This window comes from Pangasianodon hypophthalmus, chromosome 7 (assembly GCF_027358585.1).
Source record: "Pangasianodon hypophthalmus isolate fPanHyp1 chromosome 7, fPanHyp1.pri, whole genome shotgun sequence".
Classification (NCBI taxonomy): domain Eukaryota; kingdom Metazoa; phylum Chordata; class Actinopteri; order Siluriformes; family Pangasiidae; genus Pangasianodon; species Pangasianodon hypophthalmus.
The window spans coordinates 13,282,240-13,302,876 of NC_069716.1; the positions used below are offsets into that span (position 1 = coordinate 13,282,240).

The 20,637-nt window shown below is 38.9% G+C and overlaps 1 protein-coding gene across 7 annotated transcripts in view; it reads left to right on the forward strand.

The window, feature by feature from the left end:
* Nucleotides 1-20,637, forward strand: part of diaph2 (diaphanous-related formin 2) — a 424,876-nt gene that overhangs the window by 199,874 nt on the left and 204,365 nt on the right. For all 7 annotated transcript variants that reach the window (XM_053235486.1, XM_053235484.1, XM_053235480.1 and 4 more), the window contains 2 exons: nucleotides 11,652-11,750; nucleotides 19,051-19,145. In XM_053235486.1, coding sequence (XP_053091461.1) covers nucleotides 11,652-11,750; nucleotides 19,051-19,145 — 194 coding nt within the window. The remainder of the gene's footprint in view (nucleotides 1-11,651; nucleotides 11,751-19,050; nucleotides 19,146-20,637) is intronic.

Below are 20,637 nucleotides of genomic sequence, written 5' to 3' on the forward strand. Positions count from 1 at the left end.
TCACAAAAAAAAAAAAAAAACACCCAGCGAGCAGTAGTTCTATGAGTGAAAGTTTACAATAAGTTAGAGATGGTAGCTAGATAGCCTAAGGCTATATTGGTGTGTGACATTGCTTATCTCATATGAAAGGGCTTCATTTTTATAGTGTGGTTCCAATCAACAATCTTGATTGATAAACTTTAAAATATTCACTGACTTTAAGAATGAACTGTAACAAAAATATGTTCAGTTATATAGCCTAATGCCAATTATGCAGCCAGTTGCAGTTTTATTTGCTAGATAATAAGGGTATAATGATGCATTCTGTTCACAATTTGATTCACATTAGTAGCTTCGTGATATGGTTCAATTCAATATTCAGAATATTTTGAACAAAGTTTTATTTATTTAAATAAAAATTATGACTGAAAAGATTGCTCTTTTATTTTTGAATCAACAATGCAAAAGAATGCGCATTTTTGTCTGTATAAAACTAAATAAATAAAAAAAATTCTATGAACAGAGGATTAATATTGTAACAAAGCATACTAAAGGCTCGCAATAACTTAAAATAAATAAATTTATAAATTCTCCCAAAAATTGATTAAACAAAGTCTTACTTGGTGAAAATCATAAATTGAACCTTAATGAGCTCCGTAGGTCTGAGGTGTCATTAACCAAAAATAGAGCTCCAAAGTCAGCTAATATGCCAGACTTCCTTGAACTCTTTCTTGGGCACTATAGATGCTAGCAGCACAGGGCTTGTTTGAAAGCTACTGAGCAGCTTTTTTTTTTTTTTTTTAAACAGTCACAATGTGATTGTGTAACTGTATAACATATAATGCATGTTGTGATCCAGAGCTATGGGTCATTTCACTTCAGCAGGCTCTCCATTAAAGAACGTGTTTATATGACGAGTCTGCTCTTTATATATTTTAACTCTGTGGGTTGCGCAGACTGGGACCTCTGGTGTTCAAACAGTTCAACTGAATTAGATGCATAATTAATAGAATGGTGATTTCCATGATGTGAATCGCACTTTCCATGATGCATATAGTCACATTTTTGCATCTCAGTGTATCATTTCACAGGACTGGCCACCAGGAATCAGGCCACTGGGATTTCTCTTGAATCTCCCAATGGCCAATCTGGGCCTACTGAGACCCCTAAACCACACACACACGCATACGCACACAAACACACACACAGAGGAAATTCTAGAATTTCCAGTGAGAACTATCTAAAATACCTACAAATTGCTCAGATGATACCATAAATGTTATTTTTTGCATACTCCTAATTCTGATTATTTTTATTTATTTATTTATTTTTTTAAATATATACAGTAGGTCCCATCAAATCAATTGATTTTTCCCCCTTAACCATTGTCATTGTTGAGCTGTAGTGTGTGCTAAAAAATGAACAAAGGCAAGCCAGTGTAAAGATATGTCAGTGCAGGGGAAAATAGAGTAAGGCCTTGTAGCCACGTTTACTGCTGGGGTTTATACATAGCTAAATCCTCCTGTAATCCAGACAGAGGGTAGCAGTAGGTCCTGTAAATGCCTCATAATCCTGCCTGCCAGGGTAGCGGGAGAGTACATGGTTCAAACTTGGCTAGTGTGAATACACTAATTGCAGAGTAGAGTGGGTCAGAGCCGCTGTTTGCCATCCAAACAGTCCCGCAGTCATAGGCCAGAATGAAACACTGTGCAGAACTGTGCTTCTCTGCCACTACCATGATATATGTTTGTGTCATAAGTCTGACATTAAGCTTGACTAAAACTGTTACAGTTCTGTAAAGCTGTAATCAAGGATGCTGATTTAAGAGAATTTAATAGAGGCCCACTGATTTTTAGGATGACAAATCATGCAGAAGACAGATATAAGCAGCAGGTAGGAGAAATGTCTTTTGTCATGCTGTCTCCTCTCTTAGTGACACACTATTTTCTGTTGTTCAGGAACATTTTTCTCACAGATCTCCGAATCAAGATGGTGGGAAGTGTTAAATGTGGAATTAGAGGAAAAGTTGTGCGAATGTGTGGGTTTATGGTTAGTGGCCCAAGGGATTATAATGAATAATGCTTAGACGAAAGAGACAGAGAGAGAGTTCTATAATCCTTGAATTTTGGACCAGCTGGATAATACTTATCCCATGCTTTCAGAAACAACAGGCTGTTCTCCAGCATTTGTAGAAGCTGTAGTTTTTGGCTCTACTTCAGCTCCCTCACATAGAAATATTTTCCTCTATCTGCTACTTCCGCTGCCTGGCTCATAACACAACTGCCCAATGCTTCCTCTGCTTGTTATAAGGTGTAGATGATGTCCCACACAAAGTGAGGTGAAATTGAGGTGAATAAAAATAAGGTATGCGTATATATAGATGCAGTTGATAACCACAGGCATTGATAGTACATTTGTTTATATGCCTTCTGTCTTGTTTGTTTACTTGTATTCTGTCAGAAATTTGTGAACAATGTCAAACTGACAAAGGGGCTGTGAAATAATCTTCCTCTCTCTTTCTCTACCTCTCTCCACACACACACACACACACACACACAAACACACACTCACTCAAATGTTCAGCAAGTCTGACATGTCAGTAAGGCAGTGGTTGTGTGAAGAGAGGCAATGCATGAATCGGAGCAATGGCTGTCCGCTGTGGGATTGATGAGACCTTCACTTGCACATATCTGCTCTTGGGTTTGATTACAGCAGATAAACCTGTCTCTCTCTAACAACCATGACACCTCCAAGGGAGCTAGAGAGGAAAGTCTACACACTGTCTCTCCTGCACCCCACCCTTATCTTTCAGCATACATTGACATTTTCCTGCACATACATGCAAGTATTTCTTATGTCCTTTTACATTATAGCAATTATATCAATGTCTCAGCTGACCTTCAGAAGAAAAATTTTAAAAACTTATCAGTATTTTCAGCAGGTAAAGAAACCTAAAAGGCTGTGCTGTCCTCAACATTTTTTTTTATTTCATTCAGTTTTGTAATTTAACTCCTTACACTTAATGTCTGAGGAGCAGTGGCTAAGCATGAGTGATTACTCTGTCTTCTAACCCACTTTCTAATAAGAACAGATAATCTTTTTATTCATTGCATGGATAGAATTCAAACAACGCTATTCAAGTTAGAACACTGATTTTTCAGGCTGTCTTTTATTGTTTATGGGAGTAATGTGCATCAGCTAATAAAATGCAGATTACACTAGAAGTGTTTTCTTATTTTAGGAAAAGGGAAAGGGCAAGGCTATCCTGGTGGCTCATCTCCAATGGGAAGCTATACATTGTTTTTCCCCCTGAAAGTGAAACCATTTGAGATACAGGTTAGCAGGTTAAACTTATAACCACACATGTTTTACCCATACCGCTAGTCTCAACTGGGGATTAGACTGTGGATATGTGAGCACTTGCTAGACAGTCCTCTGAAATGCTCTTATTTTTCCTTTGGTGTTATAGATGGAATCCACCTGTCAGCACATGACAGTCATAATTAACTTCCCAATTTCCTGTTATTATTAGAAGAGATGGTAATTGCATGAATGGGAGTGCAGCTCCTCCCTCAGCTACCATTTAATAACATGCCAACTAATAACCTGACATTAGAAAACAATCACAGCAAAACTGAAGTGACCATTCTCCTGGCTCTTGTTTTATTTATAGCTAGCTTTCTAACTTGCCTTTAACACAAACATAGACCTGGGTAAGAATGATTCATATTGCTTCATTAATGATAGACTTGTTAGAGCTGAAAAAACCCATCTCTATATGACATAATCAAAATTTGTTCAGCTAACCACAACAAACTTTTGGCTTTGAATTTGGTTTCTCATTAAGTGCTTATCCCAAAGTGCTATACCCAGTTTTAATTTGTACACACTTTTTTATTGATTGTCTGATCAGTAGAGATTTGCCTGGCTAAAAAATAGAGAGACAAATTCAGGTCTGCAACATAAAGAGGAAAGGATTGCCTTTTTGAAAGCAGAAGCACACATGTGAGTGTGGAGCTCGATGGTGGTTTGGAGAGCAGGTGTTATATCCAGACAATAAATTGGATATGGGGTTCAGAGAGGAGATATCAGTTTAGCCATGGTCTGCAGAAATTGTTCACAGCTGGAATTAAAGTGTCTTGAGTGTTTTGTTGGTGTCAAATGTTTGCATTTTAAGATAATATACTCTCTGATGCATATTACTACAAATAGATTATATTCATCTATCAGTAAATATGGTGATATATTTAAATTATTATTTCTACTTGGTTCTCCCTTTGCTACAAATGAATTGCTGTGACTACAACACATGGCGTCAAAATCTGTTATCATTAAGGTGAAGAAACAAATTTTTTAGGCAAATTGCACATTCAGGGAATAAATTGACCTGTAGACAGCCAGACTCCCTGCTGTCTGACCCACTTAATGTTGCACGACCATTTTCAGAGGACCTGTCTATATTTTCATTGTTCTGCTTGCCACACTATTTTTTTTATTTCTCTATGGTTGAAGTCTTCGTTCAGTCAGTTTCAGTCAGTTTCCTCAGCTTATGACTTAATGGTTTTACTGTTTGATTTGTATTGATATTGTATTCACTGATATTGTTTCTAACCTATATAATAATATATCAGTGTGATTTGTGTTCTACATAATATTCTTGCACACAGGGAGCTTTCCACAAGGTCCTAATGAGCCATCTGTATTAGTGGCATTGTGTTCGGAGGTTGTCTGCAGAACCCATGCTGCTAGTCCCAGCTTGTTTTCTCACTCTGTTCACCACACATGATAAAAATGGTGGAAAAAAACCATTTCCAACCAGTAGATAAACCCCCTGCTCTGTAATAATTAAGGCAACACACAGTTGCCAATTCTATTTTTAGTCAGTTAATTTGAGATATGTTTTTTGGTGATATGCTGAAAGTCTTTAAGATATTAAGAGTTGGAATCTTTTCTCATTGGCTATTCATTCATTATAGTCATCTGAAGCTTTAGCTAAACAGAGAAGCTGCCAATTTGTGTGCACAAATGAAGGCTTCACAAATAGGGCAGTGCATAAAGGAATTGTTTGGACAAAAAAAAATCTTGCTTTGTGAGTGGTTTTCCTGTGTGAGTAATCTTAGCAATTATTATGATAGTTCATGTACCTAAAGATTTGCCCCCATTTCTTTAGACTAAACTATTTTTGCCAAGTCTTACTGATTTTTACCCTTTGAGACTACCTTGAGACTACCTTACTGAGTCTTACCTTTTGAAAACAAAAGATTTGATTATGTTCTCTGCTGTGCTGTGCAGTTTTATACAGCTCATTTTCTGTAACAGAAAGAGAAGTAGTGTGGGCCAGTATGTGACCAAGCCTCCAGGAGTCATAATCCACAGACAGCTTGCTGTGAGTGTTAAATAAACAAGTGTGCCAGAGATAGCAAACTGCACCCACTCTGATTTTCTTGGCCATCTTTCACCACAAGAATGGAATGTGCATTGGAACATTGCTGGGCTGTCCCTTGGCTCCCAAGTGGTGCAACAGTAAAGCATTTACCCTATTGTCCAGAGATCATTAATCCAAATCCTGACAATGCCAGAGCCATCTGTGGTCCAAGAGAGCAAAATTGGCCATTCTTTTTGGGTGTAAAGGATGGCTTACTCTCTCTCCCGTATCAATCACAGTGACACTAGCCAATCATGGGTGTCTGTGTCAGCTCATGCATGTGGAAGTGGGTGGATAGTACTTTCTTCACAGTGTGTTACACTGCCCTGTGACACAGCATGAGCAGCAGTTCGAAAAAGAAGCAGTTGGCTGATTTCATGGGTCCCGGAGGAAGCATAGAATTGGCCAAGACTAAATTAGGGAGAAAATAGGTGGAAGAAAAAAAAAAATCAAGGCCTGCCTTTTCCCTCTGGAGTGGTGGGGCTTTGTGGACCCAGAAACAATTGAGAAGCTGAAAGATGTGTTGAAAGCATCATGCTGAGACCAGCCTGTCACAGCACTAATTCATACATACTTTACTAAAAGACCATTCCCAGAATTTGTGACTTGAACGAAGCACACAATTTTTTCGTAGATACACACGTTTTGTTGTTGCTCATACATAAGGGGAAAATTCTTGGTTCAACACAACAATTTTGCTCTCACTGCAAAAATAAAAACACAGTAGCTCAAAAAAAAATCATACAAACAAGCAAACAACAACAAAAAAAAAAAACCCAGACCACAGCATAACCTCCCATCGCATATTGATGCATCAGGTGGCTGTTATGTACTATGGAAAAAGTGTGATGTCAGTGACTTTAACCGGCATGGTTGTTGGTGTCAGATGGGCTGGTTTGAGTATTTCGGAAACTACTGATCTCCTGGGATTTTCACGCACAACAATCTCCAGAGTTTACGCAAAAAGGTGTGAAAAACACACACACACACACACACACACAAAACAGACATATCAGAGACATAGCAGAAACATTAGGTGTAGCCAAATCAACAATTTGGTACATTCTTAAAAAGAAGGAATGGCACTGGCAACATGAAAAGGCCTGGAAGACCACGGAAGACAACTAAAATGGATGTTTGCAGAATTCTTTCCTTGGTGAAGAAAAACCCCTTCACAACATCTAGCCAAGTCAAGAACACTCAAGGGGGTAGGCATATCATTATCAAAGTTTACAATTAAGAGACAGCTTCATAAATGTAAAAAGAGGGCAAACCACTGGTAACACTCAAGAACAGAAAGGCCAGATTAGACTTTGCTAGAAAACATCTAAAAAAAAAAAAAAAAGACCAAATGTCCATTTCTGCAAAAGATTCTTTGGACAGATGAAACCAGGATTTACTTGTACCAGAATGATGGGAAGAGGAGAGTATGGAGAAGGAAAGGAAAGGCTCATGATCCAAAGCATACCACATCATCTGTCATACATGGTGGAGGAGGTGTTATGGCATGGGCATGTATTGTTGCCAGTAGAACTGGGTCACTGGTGTTTATTGATGATGTGACTGCTGATTAGAAGTAGCAGGATGAATTCTGAAGTGTATAGAGCTATAGAATCTGCTCAGATTCAGTCAAATGTGGCAAAACTGATAGGACAGCACTTAACAGTACAGATGGATAATGACCCAAAACATACCGCAAAAACTTCTTAAGGCAAAGAAATTGAATATTCTAAAATGGCCAAGTCAGTCACCTGACCTCAACCCAATAGAGCATGCTTTTCACTTACTGAAGACAAGTGAGATGGATAGAGAGTCAGACTTGCAACCTGAAGGTGAACCTGAAGGTCGTGGGTTCGAATCTCAGGTCTGGCAGGGATTGTAGGTGGGGGGAGTGAATGACCAGCGCTCTTTCCCACCCTCAATACCACGACTGAGGTTAGACCCTTGAGCAAGGCACCGAACCCCCAACTGCTCCCCGGGCGCCGCAGCAAAAAAAGGCTGCCCATTGCTCCGGGTGTGTGTGTGTGTGTGTGTGTGTGTGTGTGTGTGTGTGTGTTCACTACTGTGTGTTCACTACTGTGTGTGTGCACTTGGATGGGTTAAATGCAGAGCACAAATTCCGAGTATGGGTCACCATACTTGGCCACAAGTCACTTCACTTCAGTTCACTTCAGGGGAGGAAACGCAGCATTTGGTGATGGGTTCCAGACATCAGACAGTCATTGACTGCAAAGGATTTGCATTCAAGTATTAAAAATCCTTATATTTATAATTGTTAGTTTGCCCAATTACTTTTGAGCCTGTGAAAATGGCGGGACTACATTTGTAAAACAAAAGGCTGTAATGGCTAAACGGTTAATGAATTTTTTTTTTATTAAACCCCTTGAATTAAAGCTGAAAGTCTACACTTCAATCACATGTTGATTGCTTCATTTCAAATCCATTGCGATGGTGTACAGAGGCAAAATTACAATGATATTGTGTCACTGTCCAGATACTTATGGACCTGACTGTAAATACATGAAAATAATCTGAACCCTCTTTATTAGTAGAACTAGTATAACCTCTTTCAGGAGTAACAACCTCCACCAAAGGTTTTATGTAGCTGCTAATAGGACTTGCACAGTGAAGAGGAATTTTAGACCATTAGTTCCTACAGCCCTAGGGTGAGGGTCAGTTGCATGAACAGTCCTTTTTCAGGTCAGCATCTAAAAGTACTTAAGACTAGACTCTGACTTGGTCATTATAAAACATAAATTATCTTATTTTTAAACTATTCAGTTGTTCATCTACTTGTGTTTTGGGTCATTGTATTGTTGCATCACCCAGCATTCATTAAGATGATGAAGAACTACCCTACCATGATGCTTTCTTCCACCATGTCCTTTGAAATTTGTTTGATCAATGCATGGTTCGCAGGCAAGATTCACATGAACAAACATTTCTTTGGAATGGATTTGTCTATTATTATGACCGAGTTATGATGACTCCCTGGTCATACAATATGTTATCAGTAATACATTAATCCAAATTTGTTTTAATGGATCACAAACTTTTTCCTGCAACTGTACATGGATAGGAAATGGGCAAAGAGGGATGGTAGTGCATGGGATATTAAGGTGACATAACATCTGGGAAGTGGGCAGGTTGTATGCTAAAAATTCCTGATAGTCATAAATATTAGTCAAATTATTTATTACATATCAATGTTATTAAAAGCATAATAGAGATGTGGGCATGGTTAAATTATTATGGAACAGAGCATTCGCAGCGCAAATCAAGCGGGGGTGCGGATCAGGTAACCACAAAGTGAAAGTTTGAATATAACCTGCATGCATATACATCATATGATGTCATATAGAAGGTGCTACAAGTAATGTAAATGTGAACTTTTTTCTATGAGACTGGATGTTAATACAGAAAATTACAGCAGCCACAATAAGGCTGTAAACACGCATGCGTGGTACACACCTGGTAGCCAGACCCTGTCTAAGTTTAAGATAATGGAACGTGAACAAAAACAAAACTAGAATGAGAGAATATAAAACACTTTATGTACATAAACTACAATATATATTAAAAGCTAAAAATACATATAAATCGCTTACACTAGAGAAAAAAATCTGAGGTTTTGTGAAAGTACAATGAATTAAAACAAATTCATGTTATACACATGCTCACTGGGTTTGTATAGTAAGTACAAATTACAAGTAGAATTCTTACAGGTGTTACGATGGAAGGTATGTTAATACTATATGAATGATTTTTTGTGAGACCTTGTTGGAGAGATACTCCTGAGGTAGAGAGACTGTAACTCCTCCAAACCAGAATGGCTTAGCTTCGAGACTACTGCAGTTTGGTTTATTTATTCTGAGCTTGTGATGTCATCATTCAGCCATTATTAAAAATATTGACGGCACTATGAAAATTAAGGGCCTAGGTTATTAAATTTCAATGATCCTTTAGCAAGGCCATTTTCTCCTCTCCCCTCATTTTTTAATGCACAGTGCATACACATACCAATCCTTTTCATAGCAGTAAAATGCATATTTAGTGAAATGACAGGAAGGTACTTATAATAAAGGGATGTATCAATACCTGCATATAAATCTTAACAGTATGTGTGAGTACAGAACAATACATACAGTGAGAGTAAAAAGTATTTGATCCCTTGCTGATTTTGTTGGTTTGCCCACTAATAAAGACATGATCATTCTATACTTTTAATGGTAGATGTATTCTAACATGGAGAGACAGAATATCAAAAAGAAAATCCAGAAAATAACTTTAAAGAATATATATTAATTGATTTGTATTTCATTGAGGGAAATAAGTATTTGATCCCCTAGTATACATTAGGAGTTCTGGCTTTCACAGACCAGTTAGACACTCCCAATCAACTTGTTACCTGAATTGAAGACACCTGTTCACAGAATCAGACAATCAGACAGATTGTCAAACTCTCCAACATGGGTAAGACCAAAGAACTCTCTCAGGACCTCAGAGACAGGATTGTTGACCTGCACAAATCTGGAATGGGCTACAAAAACATTAGCAAGATGCTGGGTATTAAAGTAACAACCATTGGTGCAATTGTGAGAAAATTTAAGAAGTATAACATGACCATCAATAGACCTCGGTCTGGTGCTCCACAGAAGATTTCACCTCGTGGGGTGGCAATGATCATGAGAACTGTGAGAAATCGGCCTGCAACCACACAGTGGGAGTTAGTGAATGACCTCAAGGCAGCTGGGACCACAGTCACCAGGAAAACAATTGGCAACACTTTGTGCCGCAATGGATTAAAATCCTGCAGTGCCCGAAAGGTACCCCTGCTTAAGAAGGCACATGTGGAGGCCCGCCTAAAGTATGCCAATGATCACCTCAAAGATGTACAAAGTGATTGGGAGAAGGTTCTGTGGTCAGACGAGACCAAAATTGAACTATTTGGCCTAAACTCTACTCGTCATGTGTGGAGGAAGAAAAATGCTGCCTATGACCCCAGGAACACTGTGCCCACCGTCAAGCATGGAGGTGGAAGCATTATGTTTTGGGGGTGTTTCTCTGCCAAGGGCACAGGGCTACTTCACCGCATCAGTGGGAAGATGGATGGAGCCATGTACCGTGCAGTCCTGAGGGACAACCTCCTCCCCTCTGCCAGGAAGTTGAAAATGGGCCGTGGTTGGGTCTTCCAACATGACAACGACCTGAAGCATACAGCAAAGGCAACAAAGGAGTGGCTCAAGAAGAACCACATTAAGGTCATGGAGTGGCCCAGCCAGTCTCCGGACCTCAATCCAATCGAAAATCTATAGAGGGAGCTGAAGGTCCGAGTTGCCAAGCGACAGCCCACCAACCTTAATGATTTAGAGAGGATCTGGAAAGAAGAGTGGGCCAAAATTCCCCCTGATATGTGTGCTAACCTTGTGGTTAACTACAACAAACGTCTGTCCACTGTGCTTGCAAACAAAGGCTGTGCCACCAAGTATTAAGTGCTTTTGGCTAGAGGGATCAAATACTTATTTCCCTCAATGAAATACAAATCAATTAAAATATATTCTTTAAAGTTATTTTCTGGATTTTCGTTTTGATATTCTGTCTCTCCATGTTAGAATACATCTACCATTAAAAGTATAGAATGATCATCTCTTTATTAGTGGGCAAACCAACAAAATCAGCAAGGGATCAAATACTTTTTACTCTCACTGTACGTATATGAATGTCACATATACAAATATAAAATAGCAATTGGTGGCATGGAAGACAGGATTGGTAAATAAAACAAACAAACAAAAACCCCACTTGGTTATATATTTATAATTTTATAAAGCCTGGTTCTTTGTGGCATGGATTTCGCCACCATCCTGAACTGAACAAGGCTGGTTGGGTCCATGGATTTAGGCTGTTGATTCCAAATTCTGACCCTAATTAAAAAAAATTATTTCTAAGTCAGATTAATATAAAAAGTTAATGCAGAGTGAATCAGATGTTTGTCAACTTTTTAACACTATAATCTTTCTATTGTCTTGTAGCTAAACCACTATATCTAAAGCCTTGTGCTTTCACTGTGTAGAAATGTCAGAAGTATCATTTGAATTTTGTTCTTTATGTTTTGAATGCAATGGTTCAGCATCATGCTTCTAGATGCTCTATTTTCCCTCTAAACTACATAAAAGGGTGACTCATCCTGAAACAAAGGTTTATGACAGTACCAATAATTCTTTTCTGTCTTTTCTTTTTCTCACAGTGAAAAAGGACGTGGAGGAAATGGATAAGAGAATGACACAATTTAAGAAAAAAGCAAAAGAGTTGAGAATCCTGGATGCCAAAACGGCCCAAAATCTGTGTAAGTTCTTGTTATTACTTGTCATTGTCTCAGTTGTAACATAGCAAAGAACACTTAAAGTCTCTTTATCTTTGTTTATTTTTTATAATACATTTTTATAGTACAGATAAACTGGAAAATATGTAGAACTTGATTAAAATAATGGTTTAAGCCATGGCCTTAGCACTGTATTATGTGGCTGAGAAAACCTGTTGAAAAACTGCCTTCTAGTCTGGAATGCTTGTCTGTGTTTGGATGGGCCTCTAGTCATTTTATATTTCATTATAATTCACCTGTGACAAAAAAAGAAACATCACTTTGTGGTTAGAAATAAACAAAACATAATGAAAAGAAACACTATAAAACCGTAATAAACACTGGCAGTGGTTGGAGTAATTTATTACTGGTGAATGGGATGAAGCTGGATGCAGAATTAGTGATGTTGGCCCTGGACAGGTATGTAAACTCAATCTGTTTAAAGCTCTGAATTGTTTGAATGGATGGCTTTACATAATGAATCAAACTGATATGGCCTTTTTTTTCATTACAAAATAAAAAGGACAGCGAATGCGTTTTGTGCTTTTATAGTGTTATAACTTGCCTTTCAAGCAGTTGAATGTCAGAGTGTGCTTGAAAGTGATATTTTTAGTGTTTCAAGTCCATAATGCTCCACTGGCCACATTTGTGTGTATATACTTCTGTATACTATATATTAAATACACATTGTCTAATCATATAAAAAAATCCTCCAAACACATTTTAGGGGAAAAATTATGATAGAGTAAATAATCAACTTTGTTGATTGACGAATCACTGAAATGTGCTAGAATATATTAGCCCAAATGGAGATCACATCCAGGGGTCATGTCACTCTATGTAATAACCTGACACAACTGTCACTGGTAGGCTGTACTGCTGGGCTCATTACAGTTAGCCTACAGCGTTGCTTCATATCATTCTGTGTGTTTTTCTTATGACTGTTGGTGGTGCCGTTGCACTCAGTTTCTCAAAAAAACTAAATAAATATACTAAATATACTGATTTTTTTTTAGGAAAGACAGGTGAGGCATAGCCCTGCTAGCCCATTGATATGAGCTGCCCCTGAATGTCTGTTTCTGTATTTCTTAAAGAATTGGTGGTTTCAGCCTCTTTAGCCTTGTTTATCCAGCTGCAAAATAGCATCACACTTTTTGCCAACTCAACCCAAAACCCATTTGCACCTTTCAGTCCTGAGGAGGCTACGTGCTTTCTTGGCAATAAATGCAGAGGTCATTCTTATTACAAATTAATTCCTCCCAAAGACTCAGATATCATTTGTAAAATAAACACCTAACAGGATGCACCATTCGTCGTGTGTTTGTATTGTCTAACAGCAGGTATGGGTCATATGGTGTTTCACCACTGATACTATTTCAGCTTCTAGCTCTGACCCACAAGTCTGGGCCCAGCACCTCCTTGCTGACCTATGGAATACATATGGTGATGCTTTATGAGCTGTTGAACACTTAGTCCCCAGCCTGGTCACAGCCCTATTTTGTACATATTTTACTAAATGACCATTCCTAGAACTAACAGTGTACATAACAGTGTACAAAATACACTAATTTTGTGTACACGTTTTTCATACACGTTTTATTGTCACTTATATGTAGGTGGAAAATGGCAGGTTCAGCGCAAGGAATTTGCCCTCACTTGAAAAATGAAAAAGCAGTATCACAAAAAACAAAAGAAAACAAAAAACAACCTCCTATCGCATACATCTAAATCTATACAGTTCTACAGGTGGATTATTACGGGTGTAACTATACATCAAGTGGCTGTTACGTGCTAGGGGCACTGTGTGGCATATTTTACAAACTGTCAGGGATTTCCCTCTCATGCCATGCTGACATGTTTTGTTTCCTTTGCCACATGTGTTTTATTTTGGTTTATGTCCTGTCTCCACCCCTGTCTTGTCATTGGTTGTCTCCCTCATGTGTCCTTATTGCTCACACATATTTCTGTTTGCTCTTTGATTAGTCTGGATGTTTAAATGCTTGTGTATATTTGTTCTGTGTAGTTTTGTTTTGTGTTTTGCCACCTAATTTTACCAAGCTTTTTTGTTTCTGTTTGCTACTGTGGTTCTTGCCAGTTTCCCAATTCATGTGTTTACACCTGTTTTTTTGACAGTGATCTTGCCTTCATGTTATGGATTTGTCTGCCTGCCTCTCTTTAATAAATGCTTATACTGTATTTGCATCCATATCCACTACATGACAGAATATTTCACCATGGATGCAGCAGGAAGGCGAGAAGGGTGTAGAGCCAGGATGACCATGCCAGCACTCGATCCGATCCATTTTTCTCAAGGGACTTTCAAATATCCCCTGGAACCATTTGATGGCTTTGCAGTTTACCCAGAATGCTACCTGCTGCAGTGCCAATTATATTTTGAGAGCCTTGTGGACCCCAAGCCTGACAAGAAGCAGTGGCTGGGGTTCTTGTTGTCCCAGCTCGCTGGCCCAGCCTGCCAGTGGGCGGAGCTCCTGATCGCCATGGGAACTAGAGGCCTTATCAATGTAGCTGAGTTTGTCGGCTTATTAAGAAAGGTGTTCGGGTGTCCCAAACTGAACTTGAAAATTTTTTGGGGAGGGCCAGCCTGACGGTTGAACCCACTTGGCCGTTCACAAGCTTCTACGTGGAGAAGAGGTCTGGAGACAAAGAAGAGGCCGACGAGGTTGCCTCCCCCTGCCAAGCTCCCTCCGGAGGCTGACAGGGCTATTTCCTCAGCCAAGCTCCAACCACAGGCCAACAGGGTGGCCTCCCCTGCAGAACTCCCTCCACAGGCAGACACGGTGGCCTCCTCACCCAAGCTCCAGCCAGAGGCCAACAGGGGGGGCCTCCTCACCCAAGCTCCAGCCAGTGGCCAATGAGGCAGCCTCTCCTCCAGGACTCCCACCAGAGGCCGACTAGGTGGTCTCCTCACCCAAGCTCCAGCCAGAGGCCAACAGGTCGGCCTCTTCAGTCCTGCTCATGCTAGAGGCTGATGATGTGGTCTTCCAAGTTCAGCACCTGCATGAGACTGATGAAGTGCCACAGACTCACAGCCTGCTTCCTGCCAAAATACCCCTGTCTGCTCCCTAGCTGCCCTGGAAGAAGCCCACAAGAGAAACAATGCCTCGGGACCTTGGGTTTTGTGTGGCTATTTTGCCCAGAGGGGCAGGACCGCCGGGGGGGAGAATGTTTGAAGGCACTTTGGGAGAAGTGCCCTTGGAGGGGGAATCTGTCAGGGATTTTCCCCTCATGCTACCATGTTGTCATGTTTTGTTTACTTTGCCACGTCGGTTTCGTTGTGGTTTATGTCCTGTCTCCACCCATGTCTTGTCATTGGTTGTCTCATGTGTCCTTATTGCTTGCACTTGTTTCAGTTTGCCCTTTGATTAGTTTGGATATTTAAACCCTTGTATATCTTCATTCTGTGCGAAGTATTGTTTAGTGTTTTGTCTCCTAACTTTACCAAGTCTTTTGTTTCCATGTTTGCTACTGTGGTTCTTGACATCTGCCAGTTTACTGATTCACATGTTTTGCCTAGCCTAGTTTGTTCTGTTTGTTCAATGCCTGACCTATGCCTGTTTTTTGCCATTGATCTTGCCTTCATGTTTCAGGCTTTTCTGCCGACTTCTCTTTAATAAATGCTTATACTGCATTTGCATTCATCTCCACTCGCATCACATGACACAAACAGGGATGTGGGTCGCCATTTATTTAGTTTCGAATTTTATTTAATAACTTTGCTTTTGAAAAACATATCCAAAATAATAATATAAATAATGTAAATTACACGGGGAGAGAACCAGTTCATATGCACATTTACTGATTTTTTTTTATTGTCTAGTGTATCCTACACTTTTTATTGTCTAGTGTATCCTATGCTGTATAATTTTTATGTTCATGTAAGATATACTAACATTTTACAATATTTACATTTACCTTACTTGTAGCAACTTCTATACATTAAATAGCAATTCCTGTCACAAACAAGAAATGTATATCCATGTACGGTATATCCAAACTTTTACTCTGTGGTTATCTGAACCATGCCCCCTGCTTGATTTGCTCCGTGCATGCATGAACAGTTTACTCAGGTGCAAAAACTTCACATTGCAAAAGTTTCACAGTTATAATGTACAAAATCAAACCGTGCAATGCAAACGTTAATCCTAACTGCATAATGTTAAAAAGTCTGTTATTATGAACAGTTTTGAGTATAGTGGTCCTCCATTGGGTATCACAATGTTGATATCCATCATATAGAAGATGCTACACATAAGGTAAATGTGAACTTTTTTCCTATGAGATGGGTTGTTAATACAGTAATTCACCATGGCCCAATAGGGCCATAAACACCCAGTAGCTCGATGCTACCTAATGTTAATACACGTTATGTAAATAAACATACAGTACATAAACTACAATATATACTAAACACTAAAATATACACAAAAAGAGGTTTTGTGTAAGCACAATGGATTAGAAAGGATTCATGTCATACTCAATACTCTGTGGGATTATAGAATAAGTATGAATCACAAGTAGAATTCATATAAGTGTTAGGGATATGCTGGCTGGTCTTTTAGTGCTATATGTACTAATTTTTGTGAGACCTTGTACTCCCACCATATTACATATTGATCAGAAGCTTAATGGCCCCTGGAGGACTCACATGACAGAGAAGTTTCCATTTTTGCTTCTTTCAGAAGCTATAGTTCCTGAGCTGGGCTTATTTTCCTTATTTTTAGTTGGTAACATTCCTGCTGGCCCTTTTATGACCTTGTAAAGCATTACTGCATATTTGCTCTGTTGCTCTGGACCCTGGGTGGGGTTCTGTATGCACAAGATAAAATAGTTTTCACATGGGGCCTTATAGAAGCAGAAATAAATACTTTAAAGGAAAGCAGGTCAGCCAGAGATGAAGTCATTCTCCTTCATTTGAAATAATTAGCCCAGCAAGGTTCTGTGATGCATTAGCTGTTGAAGAGACTATAGATCGCATACTATACTCTGTTCATGGGCCTCTTATTAGTCATGTTATAGACACTCCACAATGCCCCTTCACTTAGCCCCTTCTCAGTCTGAAATTGGCAAGCTCCCAGTTTTTTTTTTTCATTACAAAGAAAAAAGGACAGCGAAGGCACTTGTGACCATGTTCATGAATCATTATGAACCAAATTTTGTGTGTTTATAATGTTATAACTTGCCTTTCAAGCAGCTGTCTTTTAGCTAGCAGTGCTGACATGCTAATACCAGAGCTCATATAAGCTTATGCCCAAAAAAATGTTTATGCATAAACATCCTCATAAATCATTATGTGATGAAATTTGCCAGTTCATAGTGTTATAACTGGCTTTCAAGCAGATGAATGTCTGAGTGTGCTTGTGCATGGCTGGGAATTTAATTCTTATTCAACTCCACCTAATTAACCATTATAGACCTACTTTTACTGAATTTTGCCAAATCTTGCCTAATGCAGCTTTAAGTAAATGAAAGGAGTCCTTATATTTTACTGCTAGTGTGAAGTTTACAAACACATACTGTATTGCTGTTGGACAAACAATTTAAAACAAAATGCTGGCATGTTGGCAAAGATGAAAATTGAATGACAGTATGAGATGGAAATGTAGTAAGGGATTTGCTTATCATAGCAAAACTTGTTAAAAGGCGGAGCAGAAGAAGAGAAAGAAATCCTCAGATAATTCACTCACTCTGAATGTGTAAAGTATGAAACAAGGTCAAAGTTTTCCTAGTCCAATTAAATTTTTACAGCAAATTTGCTGAGTTCTTGATCCCGTGGTTGTTTTATTCATATTCTGAAACAGAGCATTTATTTATTTATTGTTATTAGAAAAAACAAGATGATTGTTTCTATCAGTACTTGTTTGCTGTGGGTTGTAGGTCAGTGCTGGGCAAAGTACAAAAATCTGGTACTTGAGTGCAAGTAGAGATTCCTTTGCTAACATGAGTAAAAGTAGAATACTTTTATTTAAATTTCTAGTGAAGTTCCATTGGCAGCCATACATGCCCATGCCATAACACTTCCTCCACCATGTTTGACATGTGGTATGCTTTGGATCATAAGCCTTCTGTTTCCTTCTCCATACTCTTCTCTTCCCTTCATTCTGGTACAAGTTAATTATAGTTTCAAGTTAATTTTGGTTTAATCTGTCCAAAGAATCCTGTTCCAAAACTGGGCAGGCTTTTTTTTTTTTTTTTAAAGATGTTTTGTAATCTGTCCTTTCTGTTATTGCGTGTTACCAATGGTTTGGATGCTGAGGTTTGGATGTTCTTGGCTAGATGTTGTGAAGGGGGTTTTCTTCACCAAGGAAAGAATCCTGCATTCATTCACTTAAGTTGTCTTCCATGGTCTTCCAGGCCTTTTGATGTTGCTGTGCTCTCCAGTGCATTCCTTCTTTTTAAGAATGTACCATTTTGTTGATTTGGCCACTTCTAAAGTTTCTGCTATCTCTCTGATAGGTCTGTTTTGTTTTTTCAGCCTAATGATGGCCTCCTTCACCTGCATCAACACCTCTTTGGACTGCATATTGAGAGTTCCCATGAACAGCTACCAAAAGCAACTTTGTTGCTAATTTTTTTGGAAATGGGGGGACTCCATGGTCAAACTTCAATTACAGCTTGATTTGTTCATTTCAAAGCCATTGTGGTGGTGTACAGAGGCAAAATTATGAAAATTCTGTCACTTCCAATTTCTATGGACCTGACTGTATACACTATCTGCTTCTAAAGGACCTGCCATGTTGCTTTATACAGTTGCCCTCCTGATGAAATGCTAGAACTGAGCTAGGAATTGTAGCACCTCAGTGAATGAGGCATAGGGAATGGTTATTTACTGAGTCACTGTTATCCTGGATGTGGATTGGGTTAACCTGCATGCTGAAGGCCACTAGATGAGACCCTCCCGTGAAATGTTGGAATTGTTAGACCTGATTGCATTTGAGTCAACAAAGCAGTTTAATTAGGTATGCTTTTGTTGTTACATTTGTGTTAATACTGGATAATACTGGATTTGACCCAAGTTGAAACTTTGATTTCTACCCATTACTGTGTAATGGCCCCCAAAATCAGAGGTGCCTTGGCTTCTTTCATTGTTACTTCTTTCAAGTAAAATGTTTCTTATTTCACACCAATCCCCCTCAAATGGCTCAAACAACCCTAGAGTGTATTCTGTGGCCATTTTGTGTGAAGGGCATTGGTGGTGGGAAATATGTTTTTGAAATCCAGCAAGCTAAAAGAAGGAGCAATAAAATAACTTTTTTTCTTTCAACAGCCATTTTCCTTGGATCTTTCCGAATGCCTTATGATGAGATCCGGGATGTTGTCTTGCAGGTGGATGAGGAGAAGCTGAGTGAGGCGTTAATCCAGGTATGTGTGCATGTGCTTGTGCGCGTGCATGTCTGTGTATGTTTATTTTATTTACATGTAAATGTTCATTACATGTATATATGATCTAGTTAGCTTCTTTTCATGCCAAGGTTTGTTTTATTTGGCCTTCCTTTTTTTTGCCTTTTGTCTTTAGGGCAAGATCAATGAGCATTCTGGAATCTCTAAACACTGACTGTCTCTGTCTTTTTTTGTATTCATCTTTGATGTAGTAATTGCAAATTTAGTGCATTTTCCTTTGGTAAAACATGAGGCTTCATAGAAGGGTTGATCTTATTTATATCAAACTACCTCTCCTTTACATGTCTGCTCCTCTAACGTGAGATTTTTCTGCCGGAATGCAGGAATTTAGACCTGTTGGGAAAATGTGTATGTTTTGGCTATACAAGAAGAAGAAGAAGCCTTTATTTGTCACACATACATTGCAGCTCAGGGCAGTGCTGGGGCTTGAACACCCAACCTTCTAATCAGTAACCCAATGCTTAACCATTGTGCCATCACTGCCCTACAAAAGATGCTTGCTATAATCTTTTACATTTGCTGCAAATGCTTCGTTTGCCTGTGCTCAGACTGCACAGCTATACAGCTATGCAGCTATGTAGACAAGGAAAGTTCAAATGATTCATTTTTATACACCCAGGCTCCATTTAAAGGAATGTGTCTGCATGTAGCAGACTATTTCTTTTACAGACGATTTCTTTTATCATTCTTTGTGAATCTAAATCCACCCTTTTGTTTTTCTAATTGATTTTCAAACCTAAAAATGCTGACAGCTGTTACACATATCTTTACCTTATCTATACAGATCAGTGCAACGTTATGAATGCATTGATTTATATAATGGTATTGGTGCTTAGAATGACATCTTCAATGTGCCATAGAAATACAGCAACAACAAATCTGTACTAAGGCCCAATCCCAATTCTATTTTATACCCCTTCCCCTTGTCCCTTGAAACAGAGTGTCAAGGGGTAGATGGGAAAATATTCCCCTAAGAATTGGGACACCACTACTATTCCGTTACACGTCATCATACGTCATCAAGGTCCTAATTCTCTCTCTCGAATTGGCAATATTTGCGAAAAAAGTTTAGCGATTTCTAATTATTGGAGGGTCTAGCCCCCTCAATGTCTTTGGTGGTTACAGCCCTGATCAGACATGAAAATATGTTGTGGCACTATCGTGCAGTCTGTAATGATATGACGTTAGCAAACTTTAGCGATTTTTTGCAAAGATTTCTTTGAATAACATCACCGTAAATGTGAACACACGATTTAATATAACCTAAAACAAATGATTTATGTTCATTAAAATCTTTATTAACGTCAATAATGCTTTGTAGGTCTTTTTGTTCGCTCGGGCAGCCATGTTGCTGCTGTAGCCAGGTTATGCTGAGATAATTCATACCTCTTCGTTTGAAGTGTGGTCCCGAAAAATCTTCGTCTGAAGGGCTATCTGGTCCTTCCCCTTACCC